Source organism: Schistocerca serialis, chromosome 3 (assembly GCF_023864345.2).
Source record: "Schistocerca serialis cubense isolate TAMUIC-IGC-003099 chromosome 3, iqSchSeri2.2, whole genome shotgun sequence".
In the NCBI taxonomy this organism is placed as follows: domain Eukaryota; kingdom Metazoa; phylum Arthropoda; class Insecta; order Orthoptera; family Acrididae; genus Schistocerca; species Schistocerca serialis.
The window spans coordinates 220,091,769-220,117,233 of NC_064640.1; the positions used below are offsets into that span (position 1 = coordinate 220,091,769).

Consider the following 25,465-nt stretch of genomic DNA (forward strand, 5'->3'; position numbering starts at 1 on the left):
GGTGCGTGAGTGGCACTGTCATGTTTTATTCATACACATATCAACTTTGCACCTCTCGGTGATCACGCAGCAGCAGGATGTGAAACAGAGGGGGTGAAAAAGCATACACATACTTTTCTGCTTGTAATAACTCTAAAATTTCGTAGAATGGTTTTGAATAGTCCCTCGTGATACCACCCTGTATACCAGAGCAAAAATTGCAGTCGCACTGCACTCCAGAACAGTCAGATCACATTCAATGGGGTTGCAGCCCCCCATTGTCCTTACAGCGGGGTTGAATCGTCTGGTGGGTGTTAGCAGTGTCGAACGTTGTCAAGAACCTCGTCCTATAGCACCTTGCCCTGTGAACTGTCGTTTCCGACCTCTAAACGTGTGAGAATCAATTCCCCAGGGAAATGGGTAGTTTATTAACGCTCTTTATCCCACTCCCTGAGGGTTTTTCGTGTCGGTTCTGAGCGGCGGTGTGTCTGAAATGTTTACCTCGGCCACGAATAATAAAACTGCGTGATTTCAACAACGCACGACGTGGTTCTGACCTCCATCGAAAAATGGCTCTGAGCACTATGGGACTTAACATCTGAGGTCATCAGTCCCCTAGACCTTAGAACTACCTAAACCTAACTAACCTAAGGACATCACACACATCCATGCCCGAGGCAGGATTCAAATCTGCGACCGTAACAATCACGCGGTTCCGGACTGAAGCGCCCAGAACCGCTCTGTCCCAGCGGCCGGCTGACTGTAGCGCCTAAAACCGCTCGGCCACTCCGGCCGGCGGCTTTTAAAATTCTCTGCTTTGCAAGTGAGCATAACAGTAGGATCGTTTTGGCTATTTTTCTTCATCAACTTTCATCCATGTTTCTGTCTCTGTTATTTAATTGAATGATATGGTGTTACGGGATTTGAAACTGATCATTGGACAGTTATGCTGACTCTACTCCTAAAGGTGTATCTCATGTACATTAGGTATTAGACACTAGAAATGATAACATTCGTTCTCCCTAACAGGAACAAACATTGGGAATTCCGAAGACTTGTCATAAACTCACTTTCAGCGAAAGCTATAGCAATCTATTGCGTGATTTGTTCGCTCCTCCTTTCACGTTTGGACACGGTTCTTCGCCCAGGGACACAGCGTAAATTAATATTTTCTATCCGTATAGTGTTAATTATTTTTTGACATCGATTTTGCAAATCACAAATTACTCACCTCTCTTATTTTTATCTCACTGTCATTATCTGCCTTCAAAGTATTTTACACTTATTTCACATTTTCAAATTCTGCTATTCCATTCGAGAGGTTCCCATTTGACATTGAGATCGTTAGCTTTTTATGTTTTTTGGTTTTCGTTTGAGTTTCGAGCAGTCTCTTTATAAACAGCTGCTGAGATTAATCTGAGGGTCTATTCTGCTTGAAGTTTATTTATTTCTAAATCTGTTTTTGAGAGAGGTGCCGTGCAGAAGAAAAGAGAGAGAGAGAGAGGTATAAGAGAGCTCCCTCTTCGACTTGATCGCACTAGGCACCGCATTATTATAACTATTTTTTGCCCTTTAGTGGTGACAAATAAGTCCCCAGTTCTCTCTCTTCTCCTCTACCTTGTTGATTGGTTCGTTGGTTGATTTGTGGGAGGGACCAAACAGTGAGGTCATATTTCCCGTCGGATTAGGGAAGAATGGGGATGGAAGTCGGCCGTGCCCTTTCAAAGGAACAATCCCGGCATTTGCCAGAAGCTATTTAGAGAAATCACTGAAAACCTAAATCAGGATGGACGGATGCGGGTTTCAACCGTCGTCCTCCCGAATCCGAGTCCAGTGTGTTAACCGCTGCGCCACCTCGCTCGATTCTACCTTGTTATTGGCAGTTTAAAAGAGCTTCAATATCAGGAAATGTTTAGTCTGCCACTACTTTGGCGACAGATAAAAGAGGGTTTATACTACTGGTACGCAGACAGAAAATTTTTTGCGGTTTTCGCGTCGTGACGGCGGCGAAGTCATTTGAGAGAAGCTCGGTTTGAATAAGGATGGAACAGTAAATCGACCGCTGAATGTTTGAAGGAACCGTCGCAGTATTCGCCCGAAAACCGTCGTTCTAGGTGACCAGAAGGAGAGATGAAGGCCGCTCTTCTCCAGAAGGAGCCCTGTGAGCTAACCTTACTATGGCACAGAAATAGGCATATAATGCAACCATAAAAATATTCAACAGCCTTCACAGTGAATTAATGGGATCGAAAGACAATAAGAATAAATTTAAAGACAAACCGAAATCTATTAGATCAAACATGCCAACTCCGGGCCACTACAACGACAACAGTTTCCTCACATACTAGCTCCTTATTGATGACTACGTTAAATATATTTGTTGCTAAAATTTATTTATATACTGCACTATGCGGAAATGACCTCTGGCATGGAAGATATCCCATATAACCCTGTCGTGTAGTTATCCACTGGAGTCGACAGCTTTTAATGTCGCTTTTTTGGCGTTTTTAATCAGATCTGAGGCTGCAAAGACACACAGGCCACTCCAGTGGATAGACTATTCCCTACTGGTCCTGTGCCCTGGGTGTATTTGCGGCCTCAGAACTGATTAAAAACGCCAAAAAGCGACATTAACAGCTGTCAGAAGCAGTGTACAGCTGCACAACGGGATTAAATATTTCACCTCATTTTTGCTTTATTTGTTAAAAATGTTGGTCGCTCTGTTTTCATCCAGACGAAAAGCCACAAGGAGCACAAAAGTAGTGCTAAATATTCCACTGTAGTTTTACTAGCCACAAGGCATCACTTTTTAAATAGACCCAGGATTAAGCTAGTTTTTTTCTTAATCTGGAACAACATTTCTCGATAAAACATACGCAGTGATGTAAGTATTTCGTTAGAGATGTCCGCATACAAAATTGGTATTACTCTGGCATATTAGAGATAAGTTGAGTGGCAGCCTCGCAGAAAATTTCATCACTCTTAATGAAATAAGAAATATTGTGTATTGTCCTTCGGAGGATTTGTATGATGTATGTACGTAGATCTAGTTTGTTGCCAGGTACGCCCAAGTTCATTTACCGTACGGTCTTCGTAGAACATTACACGTCAAATCGTTACGAATTTGTAAATCCTCTTCAATGACCGCCTATCACGAGCACTCAACATGCAGTTTCGTCCACGTTGTGATTTAGTGGATAATTATTTTCCGTTTTCCCTGCACGCAGTATAAATCTTCTGCACGATGCATCTTCAAAGAGCAAACACTTCGGCTCCCTCGGTTACGGAAGCATCCACCATACGAGTAGCAACGATTTTCCTACATTAGAATTCACTTCGCTCCGACATAACGCACTCAAAACTACACATAACACTATTCTAACCACAACTGATACCTGAAACTTATTGAGGATATTGCATAGGTAATGTTCGTGGTCAAATAGAACAGCGCAACCTGCAGGCCTGGTCAGCATTTTTGTTTATGTTCAAGGATGTCTTTCTTGCTGTGTTTCCATATTTTTGTGCAATCCCTGTGACGGACGAGGCGTTCCGGGTTCATTTCGATTCAGATTCAAATTGATCACATTACAAATGTATCCTCCACAAGAGTTAGTGGTATCATCGACGGAAAGCGAAATGGAGGCATCGGCAATGTCGTGCCTGATGTTCTAGATAACTTGCAGAGTGTAAGAAACCAGTGAGAAGAGAAGCTAGAATTCAGATAACTTTTTCCCAACATACATATTCAGGATATTCTATACATATTTCTGTCACATTTATGCACTCACCTCCGAACGAAAGTGGACCAAGGTACTTCTGTATTAATGTTGATTCGCTGCAAATGTTCATGTCATATATGGACTAAGTAGTGCGTAACCAACATATCGAAAAAGTATAAACGTAGTGAAAACAGAGAACCATACGATGTGCTTTTGTATTCAGAGCAATTGAAGACAAGTAACTGTAATGAGACCTATCCCGACAAGAAAAGCCAGCCGGCCGCGGTGGTCTAGCGGTTCTAGGCGCTCAGTCCGGAACCGCGCGACTGCTACGGTCGCAGGTTCGAATCCTGCCTCGGGCATGGATGTGTGTGATGTCCCTTAGGTTAGTTAGGTTTAAGTAGTTCTAAGTTCTAGGGGACTGATGACCACGGATGTTAAGTCCCATAGTGCTCAGAGCCATTTGAACCATTTGAATGAAAAGCCAAGTACAGCGTGTCTGCTATTGCATATTTACTGTTTTTAAGTTTCAAGGGTTAATTTTTAAGTGTTTATTTGTGCAGCATACATTGTATTTGTTCATATGATCTGATATGGCTACAATGAAATGTTAGTGAGAGACTCTGTGACATGCAAACTTTAATCTTGATCATTGAAATTCCAGAGCCTTTATCATGAAACAGTGTTAAAAAATGGTTCAAATGGCTCTGAGCACTATGGGCCTTAACTACTGAGGTCATCAGTCCCCTAGAACTTAGAACTACTTAAACCTAACTAACCTAAGGACATCACACACATCCATGCCCGAGGCAGGATTCGAACCTGCGAGCGCAGCGATCGCGCGGTTCCAGGCTGTAGCACCTAGAACCACTCGGCCACTCCAGCCGGCAAACAGTGTTCCTATGTATCTTCTACTTTTAAGATGTTTTCTGTTACACATGCGTATAATCTGCCCTGTGTTACCTTCAAGATGACGATGAGCTCCGCTTCATTGCGTCTTCTTTTCTTGACATTGATTCGTAGGTAAATGATTAAATGAAATCATATACGCACAGTTATTCCTTGTGAGATAACACTTACCATTTCCAGTTTGTTTTACAGCACCATCTGCTATTATATTTAACTACATTATCACTGATTGCGCCACATGTTCGCCACTTAGTTGAAATAACAATTGTTTGGTAATTTCTTATTCAGTTGTCATACCGACTTTCTGTCCTCGGTACTTTGTTATAATTGTTGATTATCTTAATATTTCTACAGCACTTTCATATCATACACCGTCGTTCAGTCTTACGTCCACCTTTCTCGATGTTTTCGGCGCCTCTGTCACCGCTGTGACGCTACCTTCGCACCACTAACAACGGTTTAGTGTCGCTGCGTTGCACGCTGTTATTTTTACCGATTGTACCACGTGGCTTCACGTGATTTTCCGATGAGTACAACAATCTTCCAAACAATTTCCTTTTATTATCGGTGCTTTTTCTTGTTAAACTTCCATATAAAATTTTTGGCGGAGCTTAAGTTGATATAACTATTCACTTACCTATACAGAAGCTTTGATTATTTTTCAATTAATAGAATGTGAGATGACACTGAAGTTCTCTGAGATGTGCTCACGTTACATAATGGATGTCCGCCTCTGTAGCTCGGTGTGCAGCGTGTCTGGCTGCTACGCGGAGGTCCCGGATTCGATTTTCGGTACAGCCAGGAAAGTTTTCTTGGTGGGAAAACGAACAGGATGCTCTCAGCCTCATGATGCGAACTTTAATTAGAAACATCGACTCCAGGATCAAAAAAGGAGACAGCGCCCTGGAGAGTAGTGTACTGATCGCATGCTCCTCCGTATCACATCTGATGACGCCACTGGCAGAGGATGACATGACAGCCGGTTGGTTCCACCTGGGGTATCAATCCAGAACGCAGAGTTGCGCTTTATTTTTCTTACACAATGGATGAACAGTGAAAGAAATAAGCGAAATAAAAAAAATTGTCATGAGTGCTATTAGTAAAGTAGAAAGAGTCTTCCAAGCTAAGCCTCCAGTGTTCCTGTAGAGGAAAAAAGTTTACAATGAATGTGAGTTATAAGTTTTGACTTACAGCGGTGAGAAATGGACTTCAGGTGCAAAAACCAATCAAAATATAAAGGTCGTTAAGCGACGGCTGGAGAAAATGAAATGGAAGATTAGCGTTTGACGCCCCGTCGACAACGAAGTCATTAGAGACGGATCACAAGCTCAGATAGTTTTAATAGGACAGGAAATCAGCTGTGTTCTTCCCAAGGAACCAACACGACACTTACCTGAGCGAGATAAGGAAATCGTCGAAAACCTAAATCGTAATCGTCCGACGCGGATTTAAACCATCGACCTCCCGAATGCAAGTCCAGGGCGCTAACAACTGCACCACCTCGCTCGGTAGCAATACTGAGAACGATCTGGGCCCTGTGGAGTTAGCCGTGGTTAAACAGTTATTTGTAAGATAATTCGCGGGTATGTATTTATTCCAAACTTCTATTACTCTATCTCCTCCTTCCATCTCTCTCTATCCACTATCGTTCCCCTTCTCTGTTTGGCTCCTCCTCTCACCTCTTCCTACCCATCTAGTCCTCCCTCTAGCTGAGGTGTTTCCACACCACAACGAGACTGCCACGCCAGAAGATCAAAGATAACCATAGCATTTATGAAAAGACTATGTAACATTAGTATAATCCTATCGTGAAATTGTTTTTGTAATGCCATTTACCATGAAGGTGAGGTATTCCCTCGAAACTTGTAGAAAAATAAATAAATAATACAATAGTTAACAAAGTTTGTGACTGGTAGTGGTAATTTAAAAAACCTTTACAGATTGTTGTAAGATATATATATGGTGTCCGAGGAGGAATGCTCAATTTTCAGGGATATGAAAGGAACGATAATTCAAAGCAAAAATATGTAGTAAACATGGTCTCTAAAATGCATACCTTAAAGTTATGAGCACTTTTTCATCTTAGATACTGTGAAATAAATGTCTTCTATTGCAAGTTCTTTGCTTTCCATATTTTCAGAGGAGGCGAACGGACCAAAACAATCGAAAGTTGTCTGCCAGACATGTGCTCTAAAATGCATAGCTCAAGACCTGTGAGCACGTGTTCAATAGAAGAGGTGTGTTTCATAGTAGTGAAGATGAACAAGTGCTCATAGCTCTTATGCCTCATTCCTGCCATCCCTGAGTATTGATCACTCCCCCTGGGACACCCAGTGCAGATTCAAGCATTACTTGCATTCCAGGGCGATTTCTTGAAGTTCAGTGGTGACAGGAATGCTGTATCAAATTTTTTTTTTCTTTTTGAGACGTCTGAATGTTCCACGTAATCTGGACTCGCTCTTTACCAGATATCTGCTGCTAATAAAACCAAAAACTATAGAATGCATAATATCCCTTAAATTACTATTTAATTTTAACAACTAAATACCTGTCGTCGATGCAAAAGTGCTCCACCCGTCACGAAAGCTGTGTCTGAATTTACCTAATGTAGCAACCAATTTCCCTTCATTACCTTTATCTTAAACATGACGCTACAGACCGTAACTGAATGTACAATGCCTTACAAATGAAAGTGGATCTCTCAGAAGATGTAGTCGGATGTCAATGTAACTTCGTATACGTACACACCATCGGTGCGTACGGAAATGATTAGAGTTGCAGTTCTCTATGACAAGAAGAGCTGGGCATCGTGTGAGACAGTGTCATTGAGGGTATAAATTTGGGCGTCTGGCTAAAGACCACAAAATCCACATTTGTGGGACATCTGGATGTGACAGTAGCTCAATGTTGGACTGCATGACAGCGTGAGGGCATGCATACTCGTTGTCAAGGTTTCGGTGGACCACGTCTGATCTCCACAAAGAAGTATCGCTGTACTGTGCACCAAACACATTGTTACTCCCTCACATCTGTGCTTCCCCTGTGGACTCCTTACAAGATTCTGGGATAACCCGCACCATTGGTAGGAGACTAGCAGCAGATGACCGTCCCATGTTTAATCTGCCACCACACAAACAGCCGGCCGCGGTGGCCCAGCCGTTCTAGGTGCTTCAGTCTGGAACCGCGCGACTGCCGGTCGCAGGTTCGAATCCTGCCTCGGGCATGGATGTGTGTGATGTCCTTAGGTTAGTTAGGTTTAAGTAGTTCTATGTTCTAGGGGCCTGATGACCTCAGATATTAAGTCCCATAATCCTTAAATGAAGCAGGCAAAAAGGAATACAAACGTCTCAAAAATGAGATCGACAGGAAGTGCAAAATGGCTAAGCAGGGATGGCTAGTGGACAAATGTAAGGATGTAGAGGCTTGTTTCAGTAGGGGTAAGATAGACACTGCCTACAGGAAAATTAAAGAGACCTTTGGAGAGAAGAGAACCACTTGTATGAATATCAAGAGCTCAGATGGCAACCCAGTTCTAAGCAAAGAAGGGAAGGCAGAAAGGTGGAAGGAGTATATAGAGGGTTTATACAAGGGCGATGTACTTGAGGACAATATTATGGAAATGGAAGAGGATGTAGATGAAGATGAAATGGGAGATAAGATACTGCGTGAAGAGTTTGACAGAGCACTGAAAGACCTGAGTCGAAACAAGGCCCCGGGAGTAGACAACATTCCATTAAAACTACTGATGGCCTTGGGAGATCCAGTCATGACAAAACTCTACCATCTGGTGAGCAAGATGTATGAGACAGGCGAAATACCCTCAGACTTCAAGAAGAATATAATTATTCCAATCCCAAAGAAATCAGGTGTTGACAGATGTGAAAATTACCGAACTATCAGTTTAATAAGTCACAGCTGCAAAATACTAACGCGAATTCTTTACAGTCGAATGGAAAAACTGGTAGAAGCGGACGTCGGGGAAGATCAGTTTGGATTCCGTAGAAATGTTGGAACACGTGAGGCAATACTAACCTTACGACTTATCTTAGAAGAAAGATTAAGAAAAGGCAAACCTACGTTTCTAGCATTTGTAGACTTAGAGAAAGCTTTTGGCAATGTTAACTGGAATACTGTCTTTCAAATTCTGAAGGTGGCAGGTATAAAATACAAGGAGCGAAAGGCTATTTACAATTTGTACAGAAATCAGATGGCAGTTATAAGAGTCGAGGGGCATGAAAGGGAAGCAGTGGTTGGGAAAGGAGTGAGACAGGGTTGTAGCCTCTCCCCGATGTTATTCAATCTGTATATTGAGCAAGCAGTAAAGGAAACAAAAGAAAAATTCGGAGTAGGTATTAAAATTAATGGAGAAGAAGTAAGAACTTTGAGGTTCGCCGATGACATTGTAATTCTGTCAGAGACAGCAAAGGACTTGGAAGAGCAGTTGAACGGAATGGACAGTGTCTTGAAAGGAGGATATAAGATGAACATCAACAAAAGCAAAACGAGGATAATGGAATGTAGTCAAATTAAATCGGGTGATGCTGAGCGAATTAGATTAGGAAATGAGACACTTGAAGTAGTTAAGGAGTTTTGCTATTTAGGGAGTAAAATAATTGATGATGGTCGAAGTAGAGAGGATATAAAAATGTAGATTGGCAATTGCAAGGAAATCGTTTCTGAAGAAGAGAAATTTGTTAACATCGAGTATAGATTTAAGTATCAGGAAGTCGTTTCTGAAAGTATTTGTATGGAGTGTAGCCATGTATGGAAGTGAAACATGGACGATAACTAGTTTGGACAAGAAGAGAATAGAAGCTTTCGAAATGTGGTGCTACAGAAGAATGCTGAAGATAAGGTGGGTAGATCACGTAACTAATGAGGAGGTATTGAATAGGATTGGGGAGAAGAGAAGTTTGTGGCACAACTTGACTAGAAGAAGGGATCGGTTGGTAGGACATGTTTTGAGGCATCAAGGGATCACAAATTTAGCATTGGAGGGCAGCATGGAGGGTAAAAATTCTAGAGGGAGACCAAGAGATGAATACACTAAACAGATTCAGAAGGATGTAGGTTGCAGTAGGTACTGGGAGATGAAGAAGCTTGCACAGGAAAGAGTAGCATGGAAAGCTGCATCAAACCAGTCTCAGGACTGAAGACCACAACAACAACAACAGTCCTTAAACAGCTGCGTTTGGAGTGGTGCTGTGACGGGGAACCATAGACGGCTGATGAATAGCATTGTATTGAATTCAGCGATGAATCGGGGTTCTAGACTACCCGGGACGACCATCTTTGGGCAGTATCTACATCCGCATCTAAATACATAATCCAAAGTCAACATACGATGCGTGGCAGAGGTCTCCCTGTACCATTACGAGTCAATTCCTTTCCTGTTCCACTCGCTAATAGAGCGAGGGAAAACAACTGTTTGTATGTCTCCGTATGAACCCTAATTTCTCGTGACTTATATTCGCGGTTCTTACGCGAGATCCATGAAAGTTGCCTCTAACTGGAAAGAAGTCGCGTTCTTAGCGTGTTTTAGTGGGCCGTTATTTCTGGCGTCATGGTGTCGAGTCATTGGCTATTTCTTTAGGTTACGGCGGGTAGTTATTGAGGGAACGCTTTACATCGCAACTGTATTTTACGCACATCATGCGATCTCATGTGTTACTTCTTCTGTGACTACATATGAGTAGGACAGCATTCCATTCTTATCACCGATAGGATAAGGGAGGTATCAGGTTACACACCTGGTGTCAAGTTACCCACTTGATTAATTTATATTCAAGGCCACTCCAACTCCCCTGCCACTGGGAAACCATCGGGAATTGATCGAGGTCAGACATAGTAGCGCCCACTCACTTCACACAGTTGTGCTATATATGTGCGAAAAGAGGGTCGCTATGTTTCCAACTACCTAATTTTAACTATTCTTCAAGTACATGCACTTACCCACGTCTCATGCATATACATCATCGTAAATAGGCGTCTTTTATGATTTTTGGCACGGCAGCAAATAATAGAGTGTAATATATTCTCGTACAAGAACTTTATTAGTTCCTGCGTATACATTTGCACACGGAAAACAACAACTTTTTTTTATTCTGCGTACTTTTAATAACATCCAGCTTAATTTTTAACTTATAATTTAAATCTACACCTGAATCAACCATTTCCTTCTCTAGCAAGTAATTTGACAAATATAAAGCAAGAAAATTTTCAAATTCTAGTACATATCTAATTTTCTTCCTGTAAAATATTTGTTGTATGGATTTAAAAATTATCTCTGTTCCTTTTTGCAGTTCTTCTAGGTAAGAGCATTTGGAGATTTTAATTTTGCCTCTTATCTAATGCGTAATACTATTGTTAAAACCCTCCACATCTTCCTGGTTGTACACTGGCAACTGTTCTGTTCTATATTCTTGTGAAATTTATGTACAGAACTTAACGTTTACAGTTTTTACAAACAAGTACTCATAAAAGTTGTTATTACATCGATTTCAGAATCTGCAAATGGCTGTTCTGTTGCTAACCCTTTATAAGCAGACCTGAATGGTAGCTGAAGTTTATAAAAAAATTTTGTGTATCTTTTGATGGAATAAACGTTCTCGATTCCATTGATTTCGGCCACTACTCGGACACGTGAGCAATTTGCATTGCTGTTTATTGTAAATGCATATTTTTATGTTCCCCAGTCGTTGGCAGATTTTGCCATGCACTGTCCTTAAAGCAATGTGTAAACCTTTCTTGCACATCCAATAGCTTCTTCCTATTCCAACTGCAGTTCGAAAAAGAACACCGAAGGGCAGCTTGTTTTGTATCATTATTAATTAGGGAGGAGAGTGTCACGAATATGATAAGCGAACTGGGATAGCAATTATTAAAACAAAGGCATTCATGGTTGTGTCGAGATCTTTTCACTAAATTTCAGTCACCAACTTTCTCCTCTGAATGTGAAAAAAAATTTATTGTCGCCAATCTACACAGGCAGATTTAATCATTATAATAAAATAAGGGAAATCAGAGCTCGAACGGAAAGACTAAAGTGTTCATTTTTCCAACATACTGTTAGAGATTGGAACGTCAGAGAAATAGTCTCAGTGTGGTTCGAAGAACCCTCTGCCAGGCTCTTAATTGTGACTTGTAGAGTAGTCGTGTGGATGTAGATATTCGTCTTCGCCATAGATTCCAGTTTTCGTTTTTTGACTTTGATCTCTTCCATCTACAGTTTTCTTTTTCATACACATAACACATTACTGCACTTAAAGATGTAATTTCTTTAACGAGGAACAGTTTAAGTGTGTTTCATACACTTACTGTTACTCTTGGGACTTGTGGGTTAACATTATTTATGCGTAATTCGGAGATACCGTTATCTGACGGTTTTATGGAGAACAATGTCCTGGTCTAAGAGAAATATGCTTTTCCTTCTTTAATATAGTACTTCTGCATAATGCGTAACACTTATGTCGTCTTTGTTGGAGTCAATATTAAGAATCTACACGTAGTATACAGGTAGATAATTAAAATTGTATGTTCTAGAATTAGATAATATTTCTATACTGTATTTGTCAAATTACTGGAGAAGGAAATGGCTGATTTAGCAGTAGATTTAAATTTTAAGTTAAAAATTAAGATGGATTGTATTAAAACTACACAAAATAAAAATAAAATTTATATGCAAGACTTAATGAGATCTTCTACAAGAATGTACAATGCTTTCTTACTCGCTAGTAGTAGGGCAAAGAGAACATCAGCGCATTTTGTTAGTGCAGGTTGCCTACATCAGGGTCCTGTATACAATCAGGGGCAAACCTATTGTTCTCCTTTGACTGATAGGTCATTAACCAATTGCTCTCCTTTAACTGACAGGTACTTAGCTTTTGTTCTGCTAAAAGGATCCTTCCTTTTGATTGACAGTTCCTTAACCTATTGTGCACCCCTCCCCACCTCCGGAAACCCCCACGCATCCCCTTGCCCTCCCAGCTACAGGTACACCTTCAGATCTAAGGTAATTGAATAGCCCCTCTCACTCTTATCAATTTGATTAACTATTTAATTAAAGTCATCAATTAAATAACCCCCCAGTAACCTCCCCTCCCAGAAATTGGTGGGAAAAGACTCAGTTGATCAGTCATTAGGAGGGAATTGATTGCAGCATATGGAATATTCTTTAAACAGTTTAGGCAATGTATAGAACATTGATTAATTATTTATGGCAGTGTATGGAATATATTCTATTTTTTAGTTAAAGAACTTGTCTAGAAATCGATTGCAGTGTATGGAATATTGTTTAACAATTTAGACAATGTGTGGAATATTGTTTGTTTAAACAATTTATGGGGTTCAAGGCAGTGTATGGAATATATCAAAATTGGTGGCTCTTTGGTGGTGAGGAAGGATCTCATAACAAGGAATTCAAGGGTATATTGTTTATTTTCAAAAAATTCAGTTTGTGGGGGTTGGATTTCTCTTGTTCATCATTCTGTGCTGTTTGGAAGGATGTAGGTCTTGTAAGAAGCAATAATATGGGGAAAACATGTTGCATAACCTTATGTTTGGCACTGTACTCTGGGTGCCTTAAACTAATGTTTGGCCCTATGTCGGCACTTAACCTATTGTTCTGTTAAGTGGTTTTCCATGTCACTCCCATTTCCTTAAACTATTGTACCGCCATTGATAAAAAATTAGGTAATTATATATGTCCTACCACCATTTTCAGGTACACATTTCGAAATTCACATGCTTTTTGAACGTCATTTCTGGTGCACTTTCTTTGTCACCCACCCCACACCCTTAAATTATTGTACTGAATTTTACATAAAAATTACGCTTATTAACTTAGTATTCTGCACCTAATCTGCTGTTCTGCTCCCAAACACCCCCCCCCCCCCCCCAACCCCTTAACTATTCTACCACTGACACCACATTGATATAAAAAATTATGCAAATTAACTATGGAAATTAATTAAATTGATAGTCTTCACATGTAGGGGGTAGTTTTTTTTTAATTCCCAGCTTCCTATTGGTCGATGAAATTGATGGAATATAGTTTAAACAAAAGATTGCTAGTAAAACACAGAACTTGCCACCTGACAGCGGACTCTGATGCCACGGACTCAGCACATGCCCCCAGGAGTTGGGATGCAGCGGCAGTCCCTGCAGAGTGCCGACGTGGATGTCAACTGCTGACGCATGCGTAGGTGTCAGTTCGGGTCCTGCAAGGATTAGGCGGCGGCATCTCTTTCAAACATGATACCCAAGACATACCTGTCAAAACAGGTGTACACCTAGGCACTGTTGCTAGAGCGATGACGCATAGCTGTGGTGTGGGTCCAGTGCCAAGAGAAATGTTTGCATAACAGCTCACCCTTGCAGATGCAGCTAAAAGGTTCTCATTGTTATACTGATGTCACGTGTCTATGTAAATAACAACCAAGTCCCCCTCTGGATGCGCTATAGAAATCTGTTGCAATGCTCCCCAGAATAGCACAGGGTGTATTCTTCCTAACAATCCTAATTAGACAGCCCATCCGTCACGTCTCTTACTGAGTTTACCCATCCAACTGCTGCTGCTGCCGGTGTGGAAGCACCATCCACCATTGTTTTCTGCAGACGTGACTTTCAGAGGCAGAACTATTTTTTACAGATCGCCATATTGCACTGACAATTAAACCCCACAAAAGTGATCTACAGATCATCAAGTAGACATAAGACTCACAGGAATATTGGGAACCAGGAACATATTTACCAGTGTAACTACAATTAATTATTACAATTGCAGCTGCAGTTTGACACTGATCAATGTACAGATAATGTCTCCTGTTGAAGGCTGTGGTTCCGGTACGAATCTCAGTATCTACAGGGTGGTCCCTTGATCGTGACCGGCTGAAATATCTCACGAAATAAGCGTCAAACGATAAAACTACAAAGAACGAAACTTGTCTAGCTTGAAGGGGGAAAAACCAGATGGCGCTATGGTTGGCCTGCTAGATGGCGCTGTCATAGGTCAAACGGATATCAACTGCGTTTTTTTAAAAATAAGAACCCCCATTTTTTTATTACATATTCGTATAGTACGTAAAGAAATACGAATGTTTTAGTTGGACCACTTTTTAGCTTTGTGATAGATGGCGCTGTAAGAGTCACAAACATATGGCTCACAATTTTAGACGAACGGTTGGTAACAGGTAGGTTTTATAAATGAAAATACAGAACGTAGATACGTTTGAACATTTTATTTCGGTTGTTCCAATGTGATACATGTACCTTGTACTTATCATTTCTGAGAACGCATGCTGTTACAGCGTGATTACCTGTAAATACCATATTAATGCAATAAATGCTCAAAATGATGTCCGTCATCCTCAATGCATTTGGAAATACGTGTAACGACATTCCTCTCAACAGCGAGCAGTTCGCCTTCCGTAATGTTCGCACATGCACTGACAATGCGCTGACGCATGTTGTCAGGCGTTGTCGGTGGATCACGATAGCAAATATCCTTCAACTTTCCCCACAGAAAGAAATCCGGGGACGTCAGATCCGGTGAACGTGCGGACCATGGTATGGTGCTTCGACGACCAATCCACCAGTCATGAAATACGCTATTCAATACCGCTTCAACCGCACGCGAGCTATGTGTCGGACACCCAGCATGTTGGAAGTACATCGGCATTCTGTCATGCAGTGAAACATCTTGTAGTAACATCGTTAGAACATTACGTAGGAAATCAGCATACATTGCACCATTTAGGCTGCCATCGATAAAATGGGGGACAATTATCCTTCCTCCCATAATGTCGCACCATACATTAACCCACCAAGGTCGCTGATGTTCCACTTGTCGCAGCCATATAGTGCATATTATGCCGGTTTACGTTACCACTGTTGGTGAATGACGCTTCATCGCTAAAATAGAACGCGTGCAAAAAATATGTCATCGTCCCGTAATTTCTCTAGTGTCCAGTGGCAAAACTGTACACGACGTTCAAAGTCGTCGCCATGCAATTCCTGGTGCATAGAAATATGGTACGGGTGCAATCGATGTTGATGTAGCATTCTCAACACCGACGTTTTTGACATTGCCGATCCTCGCGCAATGTGTCTGCTACTGATGTGCGGAATAGCCGCGACAGCAGCTGAAACACCTACTTGGGCATCATCATTTGTTGGAGGTCGTGGTTGACGTTTCACATGTGGCTGAACACTTCCTGTTTCCTTATATAACGTAACTATCCGGCGAACGGTTCGGACACTTGGATGATGTCGTCCAGGATACCGAGTAGCATACGTAGCATACGCCCGTTGGGCATCTTGGTCACAATATCCATACATCAACACGATATCGACCTTTTCCGCAATTAGTAAACGATCCATTTTAACACGGGTAATGTATCACGAAGCAAATACCGTCCGAGCTGGCGGAATGTTACGTGATACCACGCACTTATACGTTTGTGACTATTACAGCACCATCTATCACAAAGCGAAAAAAGTGGCCCAACTAAAACATTCATATTTCTTTACGTACTACACGAATATGCAATAAAAAATGGGGGTTCCTATTTAAAAAAAAATGCAGTTGATATCCGTTTGACCTATGGCAGCGCCATCTAGCGGACCAACCATAGCGCCATCTGGTTTTTCCCCCTTCACGCTAGATGAGTTTCGTTCTTTGTAGTTATTTCGTTTGATGCTTATTTCGTGAGATATTTGGCCCGGTCACTATAAATGGACCACACTGTGTAGTGCATATAATTTTCCACATAAAAATCTCTGTCATACCCTCGTGGTTATCCGAATCTATACGTCCCGCCCGATAGGACTCACACTCTTTTTGTTTGCTCATGCCACAACATAACCTGCAGTAACATCACACTGCAATATAGACACATTTTACACAAACAGTGCAGTTATCTCTTACACCTGTACAGCTCCAGAACAAATTATTTTATGCCTACACTGACACTGTCTAATTGTCTCGATTCTTCTCAGTACTAGGAAATTATGACAAAGTCTTCGAATCAGCGCTTCTGGAAGGTGCTGCATCCTGTCAAGATTCTCTCAAACAAGTGTTATGAAGGACAGGTGTCCGGCACTATGTGATAATGAATACCACACCAGCGGACATAATGCTTGGAAAGACATCATGGACACGGGTTGGTGTACTGTAATCAACACCACTATCCATAGAACAACAAGGAAAATGCGAGGATATGCTTTGGGGTACCGATGAGGGGATGTATTGTTACAGCCATATTGCTCGTCCTGTTTGTACACTATAGGAGGTCCAGTTGAACACTTGCATTGCTATATTGTGCAGCTGTTTACGAAATGAATATATCACCACTTACTTTCGGGTATAGTCGTCAGTGTGTTGAAATCACAATTCACCACGTCCTATCTATCCTTTCATTACTACTAGATATATGTAACTTTTCTTTTTTATGTGAGTAGTAGTTTGAATACTCACTACAAACGTCTGGTGATATGTCGGAACATAAGCCACGGTACCTTTACGTTCAAGCAGCAGCATTTCCGATTTTTGTGTAACGGCGGCCCAGAGATATGGCAGTCAACCGAATTATTGTACAGATCTTCAGTCTCCTTCGATATGGTCACGGGAACATTGTCGCTGTAAAGCTTGTGAACTTCCCATGAAAGTTTTTCGAGCTCAGTGAGTGGCCAAACCGTAGTATTATCCCTGACATAAGATTTTTAGTGGTTAATACTGGAATCATAGGATGATACAATTTGGTGCACTGTCACATATGGTACATGTTTTTCTGTAAAGGTGGTATGTGAGGCTGCGGGCTCACCTCACAACAGGTCACAGGAGCGAGAAGGCATTCAATGTCGGCGTACATTACAAATGGGCATCGCTCCTGGTGGTGAGCATTCTTAAACTTTATGAATTTATTTTTCCTCAGTAGGCATAATAACATGTACCGGGTCCTTGGAAGCAAAATCTACTAGATGCGCCACTAATAGTTTATCTGAGGAAAAGGCATTGAGACACCTTAAGCAAATATGCTGCTTACCATTATGATTACTCAGTTGGGTGTAAAGGAGTGGGACATATCTTTGATCCAAACATAGTGATAATTATCACCTCCAGGGAAGAGCAGCATGTTTACATGTAACTCACGCTCACCTGCACATTTTGAGAAATGGAGGGGGTCGATAACAGTATGCTTGTCTTGCTCACCTGACATGCTTTTCCTCTCCAGGCCATAAACATGAACCGATATTCCAGTATTGTGCGCCTCAAATATAGGTATGTCCTGGATCTTGATGGGGGACTCGATACCATCAAAGTTATAACACTTATGAATGTCAAGATGTCTGCCGTACTGAGTTGTGTGTTGCGGATCTTTTGTGTAATTTTTTTCAGAAGCCAGGATTGACCATGCAGAAAAAGCCTGGTCGGTTTTATTTTCGACATTAAAGCATGCTCACTTATTAGCTATATCTTTACGGAGTTTGATATAGCTAGACCCTCCATTTCCCAGATCACAGACATGTGTATGGATGCCCACGTGTAGTATTTGGCTGAGTGCTTTAGCTGACCCTCTGACTTCCATCTTGGGCCAGCATAGCACTCAAGGTGGATTTACGAAACCACTCGGCGATTGACGTGCTACGCGTTATCAGGCCATTTTCCTCCCAAAGATAATGAAGAGTTATCTCTTCAACACCAGAATAACCTTTTGGGGGGTGCGATAGTTCGATGCGGAACACCGCACTGCATTTGATGGTGGGGTGCTGCAGATCATTGAATTCCTTGAGCAGCTACGTTTCAACGACAGGAACGGACGCCCTTAGAAAACCAATTGGATCGCGTTACCCTCCTGCCAGGTTCTCGATCCCCGTCAACGAGAGTCGCTCCTCAAAGGTGTCTGCTATCACCGAGTATTCTAACTGTGGTATGGTGTCACTGATCTGATGTCCTTCACTAAACGAACTGGAGAGGGAACTGCCACTAACCACAGGATCTTCTCTATTACTAATATTGTAACTACAACTAGTCGATGGAGTTGGCGAGGTGGACAGGGGTGTATGCTGCAACTCGTGTGATCGATAAGGACGTGACGGCGAGGGAGGAGGAGGAGGAGACACTGCGAGCAGACTCGTTGTTGCAGCCTGAGGGAGGGCGGCCCATGGACGACAGGGCGGTGCTGTGGAGGCCGCGGCCGGAGGGATATGATGTGACGTCATTATGACGTATATACGCTTTAGTCGATTAACACACCTATCGACTTTTACGAACGTTCGAGATTCTAAACTGTCGTCAGCTAGTTGTTTGTTTTGACACGTGCGATTCTGAAAACAGCTCAGTGTGGCAGCGTATATGTATTTCTCCAAAATAAAAGTAAAAGAGCTGGATATTAATAGAAATATTCCCGACCGTGGCCTTGAAAACACCACGGACAACACGTTTCGTAAAAAAGTGAAGTCTTCTTATGTCCCGACCAGATTAGATTGTGTGATTGTTGTATTGAATGCTTACGCCGAAAATAATATTTATTTATTATCAACATTTTAGTATGGTTTCATACAACTGGTCATGTCAGTACATATTAGATTGTAGCAGCATACTCTTGCTGACTTTTTTTTCTTAATTTATATAGCTGAAAGAGAACTCGTGCAAGTTCGTTAGCCAAGTAATTTATATGTCCATCCCAAGATAGTCTTTTATCAACCATAATTCCAAGTAATTTTACACTCGGACCGCAGAGACAGGTACCTTAGTGTCTAGTAACGACTGGTGTGCAGAATGATTGAATTTCGAACTTAAAAAGAAAAATATGAGGCATTGTTGAAGAAAAACCGTCGACCGGAGATGAAATACGAGGGGAAGTGGATTTCTCAATGTAATCTTAACCGAAGGTTAGTGTCTAGTACTGATTGACGTATGAAATGATTGAATGCAGTGTCAAAGCATCCCATGGTGGTATGACAAACCAGGCGTTACTGTATATTATGTCATGTATACAACCACAATAGTCTTAGCATGTACCTGGCCATGTCAATGTGGTTTATGTCAGCAGTATAATTTGCTAAGACAAGATTATGCAAAATACGAATTGCATCACAACATGAGCGGATACCTTAAACTATGCAGAAGTCTCGTTACTTTTGCTGGATGCAGCTTGCAGAAGATGGCACCAGTAAAGGTCTCTTACTCGGAGAACCAATGTGTTTGGTCATCGTATACTCAGTTCAGCTTTGGAGTCTACTGTTCACAAAGGAATGGCGCAGAGCACAGCGCTACCCTGTCACAACCTCTCGAAAGTTCACAAAAGTCGAATAGTCGATATACGGTTTCTATCGTTTTCGATGTAGCGTGTATACGTCATAATGACGTCACATCGTATCCAAGCCCGGTGAACTTAGCATCCTCCGGCCGGTGGTGGGGGCGGAGGCGGGGGCGGGGGCGGTGACGGCAACGGTTTCCCGTGCAGCGACTAGCGGCGCTCTTCCGGCAAAGCACGCCGCACAGAACATCGAGTTCGCCACAACAGCAGGCGACAAGAAGAATCGCATTCCAGTGAAGAGTGTTGCTACTACTGCACTTGTCGACGGACCTTGTGTTTTCTGTGGTTGTAGACTCAATTTTAGTATTGATATTAATGATACATTCTCACATGGTAATGGTTGGCTCGCTGTAGCCATTGTACGTGGAGGTTCAGGAGTACCTACTGTTCCTGGACTTGAAAGTTTCGTTGATAGAGACATTATTGCCTATCGTACTTACCATATGGCAGAACTTGCAAATAAAGACTTTGGTAAATCTGCTTATATTTCTACTTCAGCACTTTCATTTGTATACTCGTAATAAGAGAAAAATATCTGTAAATGAGTCTGTATTCATTTGGGTTAAAGGTAAAGGAGTATGTGAATATGTAAAGTTTGTTGGTGACTGTACTTTGTATTTTCATAAATAAATTCATCTCCATGCAACTGATCTGTAGCGTTAGCCATTAACCGGACATGGGTACATCTAGAACCGGGGGCTCAAGGATGCCACCCCCCGTACCCGAGCCACGGCGTATTGCGGGGAATGTTCCCCTACTGCAACCGCTGTAGAATAAAGAAACAAAATTAAGCACAACGCTCTAGACATCGCCTGCCCCCACTACTGCTGCAGGGTAAGAAAGAATACTGATTATTTGTAAGCAGAGGGGGTATATATATTACCTGTTTCGCTCTGGATCCTTCGCATCTTCTTCATCCCCTCACGACGACGAAGGTCTCTCGCCATCTCCTCCACCCACTGTGGCATTTCGCCCTCGCCTGAATTTGGGAAGATCCATCGATTCATTTCCCCTATATCACCTGCAACATAATGATCTAATAATAAAATCATACAAACACGGAAATTACAGGAAACAAAAAAATATACTTTTTTAGAATATACACTTACATGAGATGTGAGATGGCTCCCGCATATCTTCTTCGTATGCCAGGAAATCATCTACACCAACAAAGAATATGCACCATATAACATATACGATGAAACGCAATTACATATGCACAGTACTATGGAAATGGAAAAAAAATTAATGGATATATATACTCAAACAATACGAAATCCGTAGTGAAAAGAAAAGAAGTAACGTTTTATCGTTTTTGATCCTCGAAATTATCTACAACAACACCATATTACGTAAACGATGATTTTTTGTTTTTAGGAAGAAACTACTTATACACGACATATACTGCAACAATACGAAACTCTTAGTGGAGAAGTAACATTTTCCACGCGGAATTAGCCTAGCGGTCTAAGGCGCTGCAGTCATGGATTGTGCGGCTGGTCCCGGCGGATGTTCGAGTCCTCCCTCGGGCATGTGTGTGTGTGTTGGCCCTTAGGATAATTTAGGTTAAGTAGTGTGTAAGCTTAGGGACTGGTGACCTTACCAGTTAAGTGCCATAAGATTTCACACGCATTTGAACATTTTTTTTAAGTAACATTTATCGATTTTGGTCCCTCTAAATCATCTACAACAACCTCAGACTCATTGGTCACAACACATTACGTATGCGATGGGGATGATATGATGATGATTAGGACAACACAGCACCCAGACCTTGAGCGGAGAAAATCTCCGACCCAGCCGTGAATCGAACCCGGGCCGTTAGGTATGACATTCCGTCTTTGCTGAGCACTCAGCTACCAGGGGCGGACTTACGATGATACTGCTGCTGCTGTAGTTCATGCCAGTGCTGCTGCTGGTGCATCTGATGCCATTGCTGTTGCTGCTGGCGCTGCTCCAGCTGCTGTTTTGCTGATGCAGCTGCAGCGACTGTTGTTGCTGCCACTACTGTTCCTGTTGCCTCTCAGCTTCTTCAGTTACCCCCTGAATACATGCTGAAACAATAGGATATGTATTCAGTACGAAATTCTTAGTGCAAAAAAGTTGCAATTATCGATTTGTATCTGTCGAAATCATCTACAGACTAGCTGGTCACACCAGTACCACAAAGATGGAATATATACTTACAATGCTGCCGATGCTGCTGCTGCTGCTGAAGCTGCATCTGCTGCCACTGTCTCTGCTGTTGCAGCACAGGGCTCATTTCAGCCTCTCTTTGATGTTGGTGAATATGCGCTGAAACAATAAGAAGGAGGAATATATTCAATAGTCAGAAATTCTTAGTGGAAGAGAAAAGTTACACGTACCGATTTCAATCTCTACTTACCAGGTAATTCCCCATCATGCTCTAACGGTCTCTGCCATTTGCCGCCACTAGCACAACCGACGGTGCTTGATGCCGCTGTTGAACGCTTCATTTTTTGTACCTGAACCGATAACACGCACTCAAGAAAGGAGCAAACTGACGCGCTCGAGCGAGAACAAGACGATCGACTTCACACTACGGGAGCCAATAGGAAAGCAGCATTCTACCCTAGCAGCAGCTGAATGCGTGTCCGAGCGCGCTGGACAGGCTGGTGCCAGTCTGACCACGCTGGACAAGTCTGTGCCGGTATGCCGGCACTGCCTGTGTCCTGCGGGTTGTGGAATTTTTGCTATTCGATAAAACCGAATGTAAGGTTGAATGTAGGTAATGTTCCCCCCCCCCCCCCATTTCGCTATAAATTCACGTTTAGCTTCCTGTGTATCTAGAGTTTCCACAATTACTATCTGACAAACCGGAACATTTCTCTCAAATTGAAAATCGGGGCAAAGTGGGCTACTTCTCTTAAGCTTAAAAACGTGAAAGTTTGGAAGAAATGCTGCTTTTTGTTTGACAGTGTAGGGCGCTAAGAATTATTTCACAACTGCTGTCGATTTTGTTATGCTCAACATCACGCTTGTTGCGGCTCTTTGGGAACGTTAAACGGTATGGAGCTTAGCGTGAAAGTACAGTTCGCTGATTTCAAAGACATGATGATGCTTAACGGTATGACAGCACATTGCTAATTTCGCTGCTGTTACTAATTGCCCCTGTTTGAATGAATATGAAACAAAGTAACTGTCCATTTCTTTAAGTGCTTCCAGATTGTGCTTTACGTCAACTAAAAGATCCTTAATATCTGCTGTCCTCCCATCCGCATTCTGCTTCATAGTCACGCCTCCCGAGTTTTATGAACCATAAGTCTGAATATTTTTCTTGGAATGAACACTTCCTCTTACGCACTTCGAGTTCACTTGGTGCAATAAAACACCTTATTAACAAATTAACCGGTATACAACTCAGAGAAACAGAGAATCACGTTGCTGTAAAGCTTAAACTAAAGTGAAATAAGGGACGCTGATGGTGGCCCATGAGTGTAGCATCGCTCATTCGAGTCATAGTGCTTAAAGCGGGGCTCATACCCTGAAATACGTTAGGTGGCAAATAAAATATATATTACATAGTAATGGTGCAAGTTGTGTAGGGGACATGTAATAATGAAAAGCGTTGACGTGATGAGGGAGGTCAGTTTCATATAAATATCCGAGAGCGCATTACACACATTTCTTGATTTCACCCGCTCAAACATGCTGTAAGCAGTACCATTCTCTTCTCCCGCGAATCCGTAGTCCTCAAAGTTAATTGTCGTAACATATAATAAACTAAGCCGGTCGTTGTGGCCGAGCGGTTCTAGGCGCTTCAGTCTTGAACCGCGCGACCGCTACGGTCGCAGGTTCGAATCCTGCCTCGGGCATGGATGTGTGTGATGTCCTTAGGTTAGTTAGGTTTAAGTAGTTCTAAGTTCTAGGGGACTGATGAACCTCAGATGTTAAGTCCCATAGTGCTCAGAGCCATTTGAACCATTTGTAATGAAGTAAGAGCTCTAGAATATTTTTTCTAATGTGTGACTACAGCTCTGTTGCTGCACAAGCAGAGTTGCGCAGTCACTATCCCCCTTTAATAGCAATAACTAAAGCATGACCATATTTTGCACAATACATTCACTATCACGCCTCAGAACTACAGCAATACCTTATTCACAGACATCCAGGACACATTTGAAGTCGAATAACTGAATGACGAAGGATTCATAGTGATTATTCAGTTACATACAGCTGGAACACTGAAACAGACAAACAGAAGTCTATTGTACGCTTATAATAGAGCATTATTTGCATCCAGGCCTATAGGAGGCTTCTACATAACATGGTATTCCTTTTTAAAAATTCAGCTTCTGCACACACGTCATAGGATACAGACAGGTCTGTATCATTAAGTCACCGTTTCTCGCACATGCAACAAACAAAATCTTTGTATGATGCTCTAACAGGCTCTTCTGTTATTTTCTTAGCAAACTCAATTTTCCAGGCTGAAACAACAGATCCGTCTCGCGGTGATCCTACTCCTGCTTCAAAGTGTTATACATGTACGGTGCTCAGCAACAGGAACTTATAAATGTGATTAGAATACAACAGTTTTGCGGTTTTTCCACCCATCTTCTCCGTCCGTGAAAATTAACTCCGAATGAATGTACTCTAGTATATTTTGCACTCACAAAGATTTCTTAGTGAGGGGAAAATTTTGTGATCTGGGTGGTGGAAGCTATGCATGGAAAGTACTGACACAACCCCTGACATGGTGGTCTGAACATACACTCCTGGAAATGGAAAAAAGAACACATTGACACCGGTGTGTCAGATCCACCATACTTGCTCCGGACACTGCGAGAGGGCTGTACAAGCAATGATCACACGCACGGCACAGCGGACACACCAGGAACCGCGGTGTTGGCCGTCGAATGGCGCTAGCTGCGCAGCATTTGTGCACCGCCGCCGTCAGTGTCAGCCAGTTTGCCGTGGCATACGGAGCTCCATCGCAGTCTTTAACACTGGTAGCATGCCGCGACAGCGTGGACGTGAACCGTATGTGCAGTTGACGGACTTTGAGCGAGGGCGTATAGTGGGCATGCGGGAGGCCGGGTGGACGTACCGCCGAATTGCTCAACACGTGGGGCGTGAGGTCTCCACAGTACATCGATGTTGTCGCCAGTGGTCGGCGGAAGGTGCACGTGCCCGTCGACCTGGGACCGGACCGAAGCGACGCACGGATGCACGCCAAGACCGTAGGATCCTACGCAGTGCCGTAGGGGACCGCACCGCCATTTCCCAGCAAATTAGGGACACTGTTGCTCTTGGGGTATCGGCGAGGACCATTCGCAACCGTCTCCATGAAGCTGGGCTACGGTCCCGCACACCGTTAGGCCGTCTTCCGCTCACGCCCCAACATCGTGCAGCCCGCCTCCAGTGGTGTCGCGACAGGCGTGAATGGAGCGACGAATGGAGACGTGTCGTCTTCAGCGATGAGAGTCGCTTCTGCCTTGGTGCCAATGATGGTCGTATGCGTGTTTGGCGCCGTGCAGGTGAGCGCCACAATCAGGACTGCATACGACCGAGGCA

The 25,465-nt window shown here is 42.5% G+C and overlaps 1 protein-coding gene across 1 annotated transcript in view; it reads left to right on the plus strand.

Moving 5' to 3' along the window:
• LOC126470755 (proline-rich protein 2-like) overlaps positions 1-20,081 on the plus strand; it is a 67,010-nt gene extending 46,929 nt beyond the window's left edge. Inside the window, exon 3 of the mRNA XM_050098762.1 lies at positions 20,007-20,081. Within this exon, the coding sequence (XP_049954719.1) occupies positions 20,007-20,081 (75 nt within the window). The remainder of the gene's footprint in view (positions 1-20,006) is intronic.
• The last annotated feature ends 5,384 nt before the right edge of the window (positions 20,082-25,465 follow it).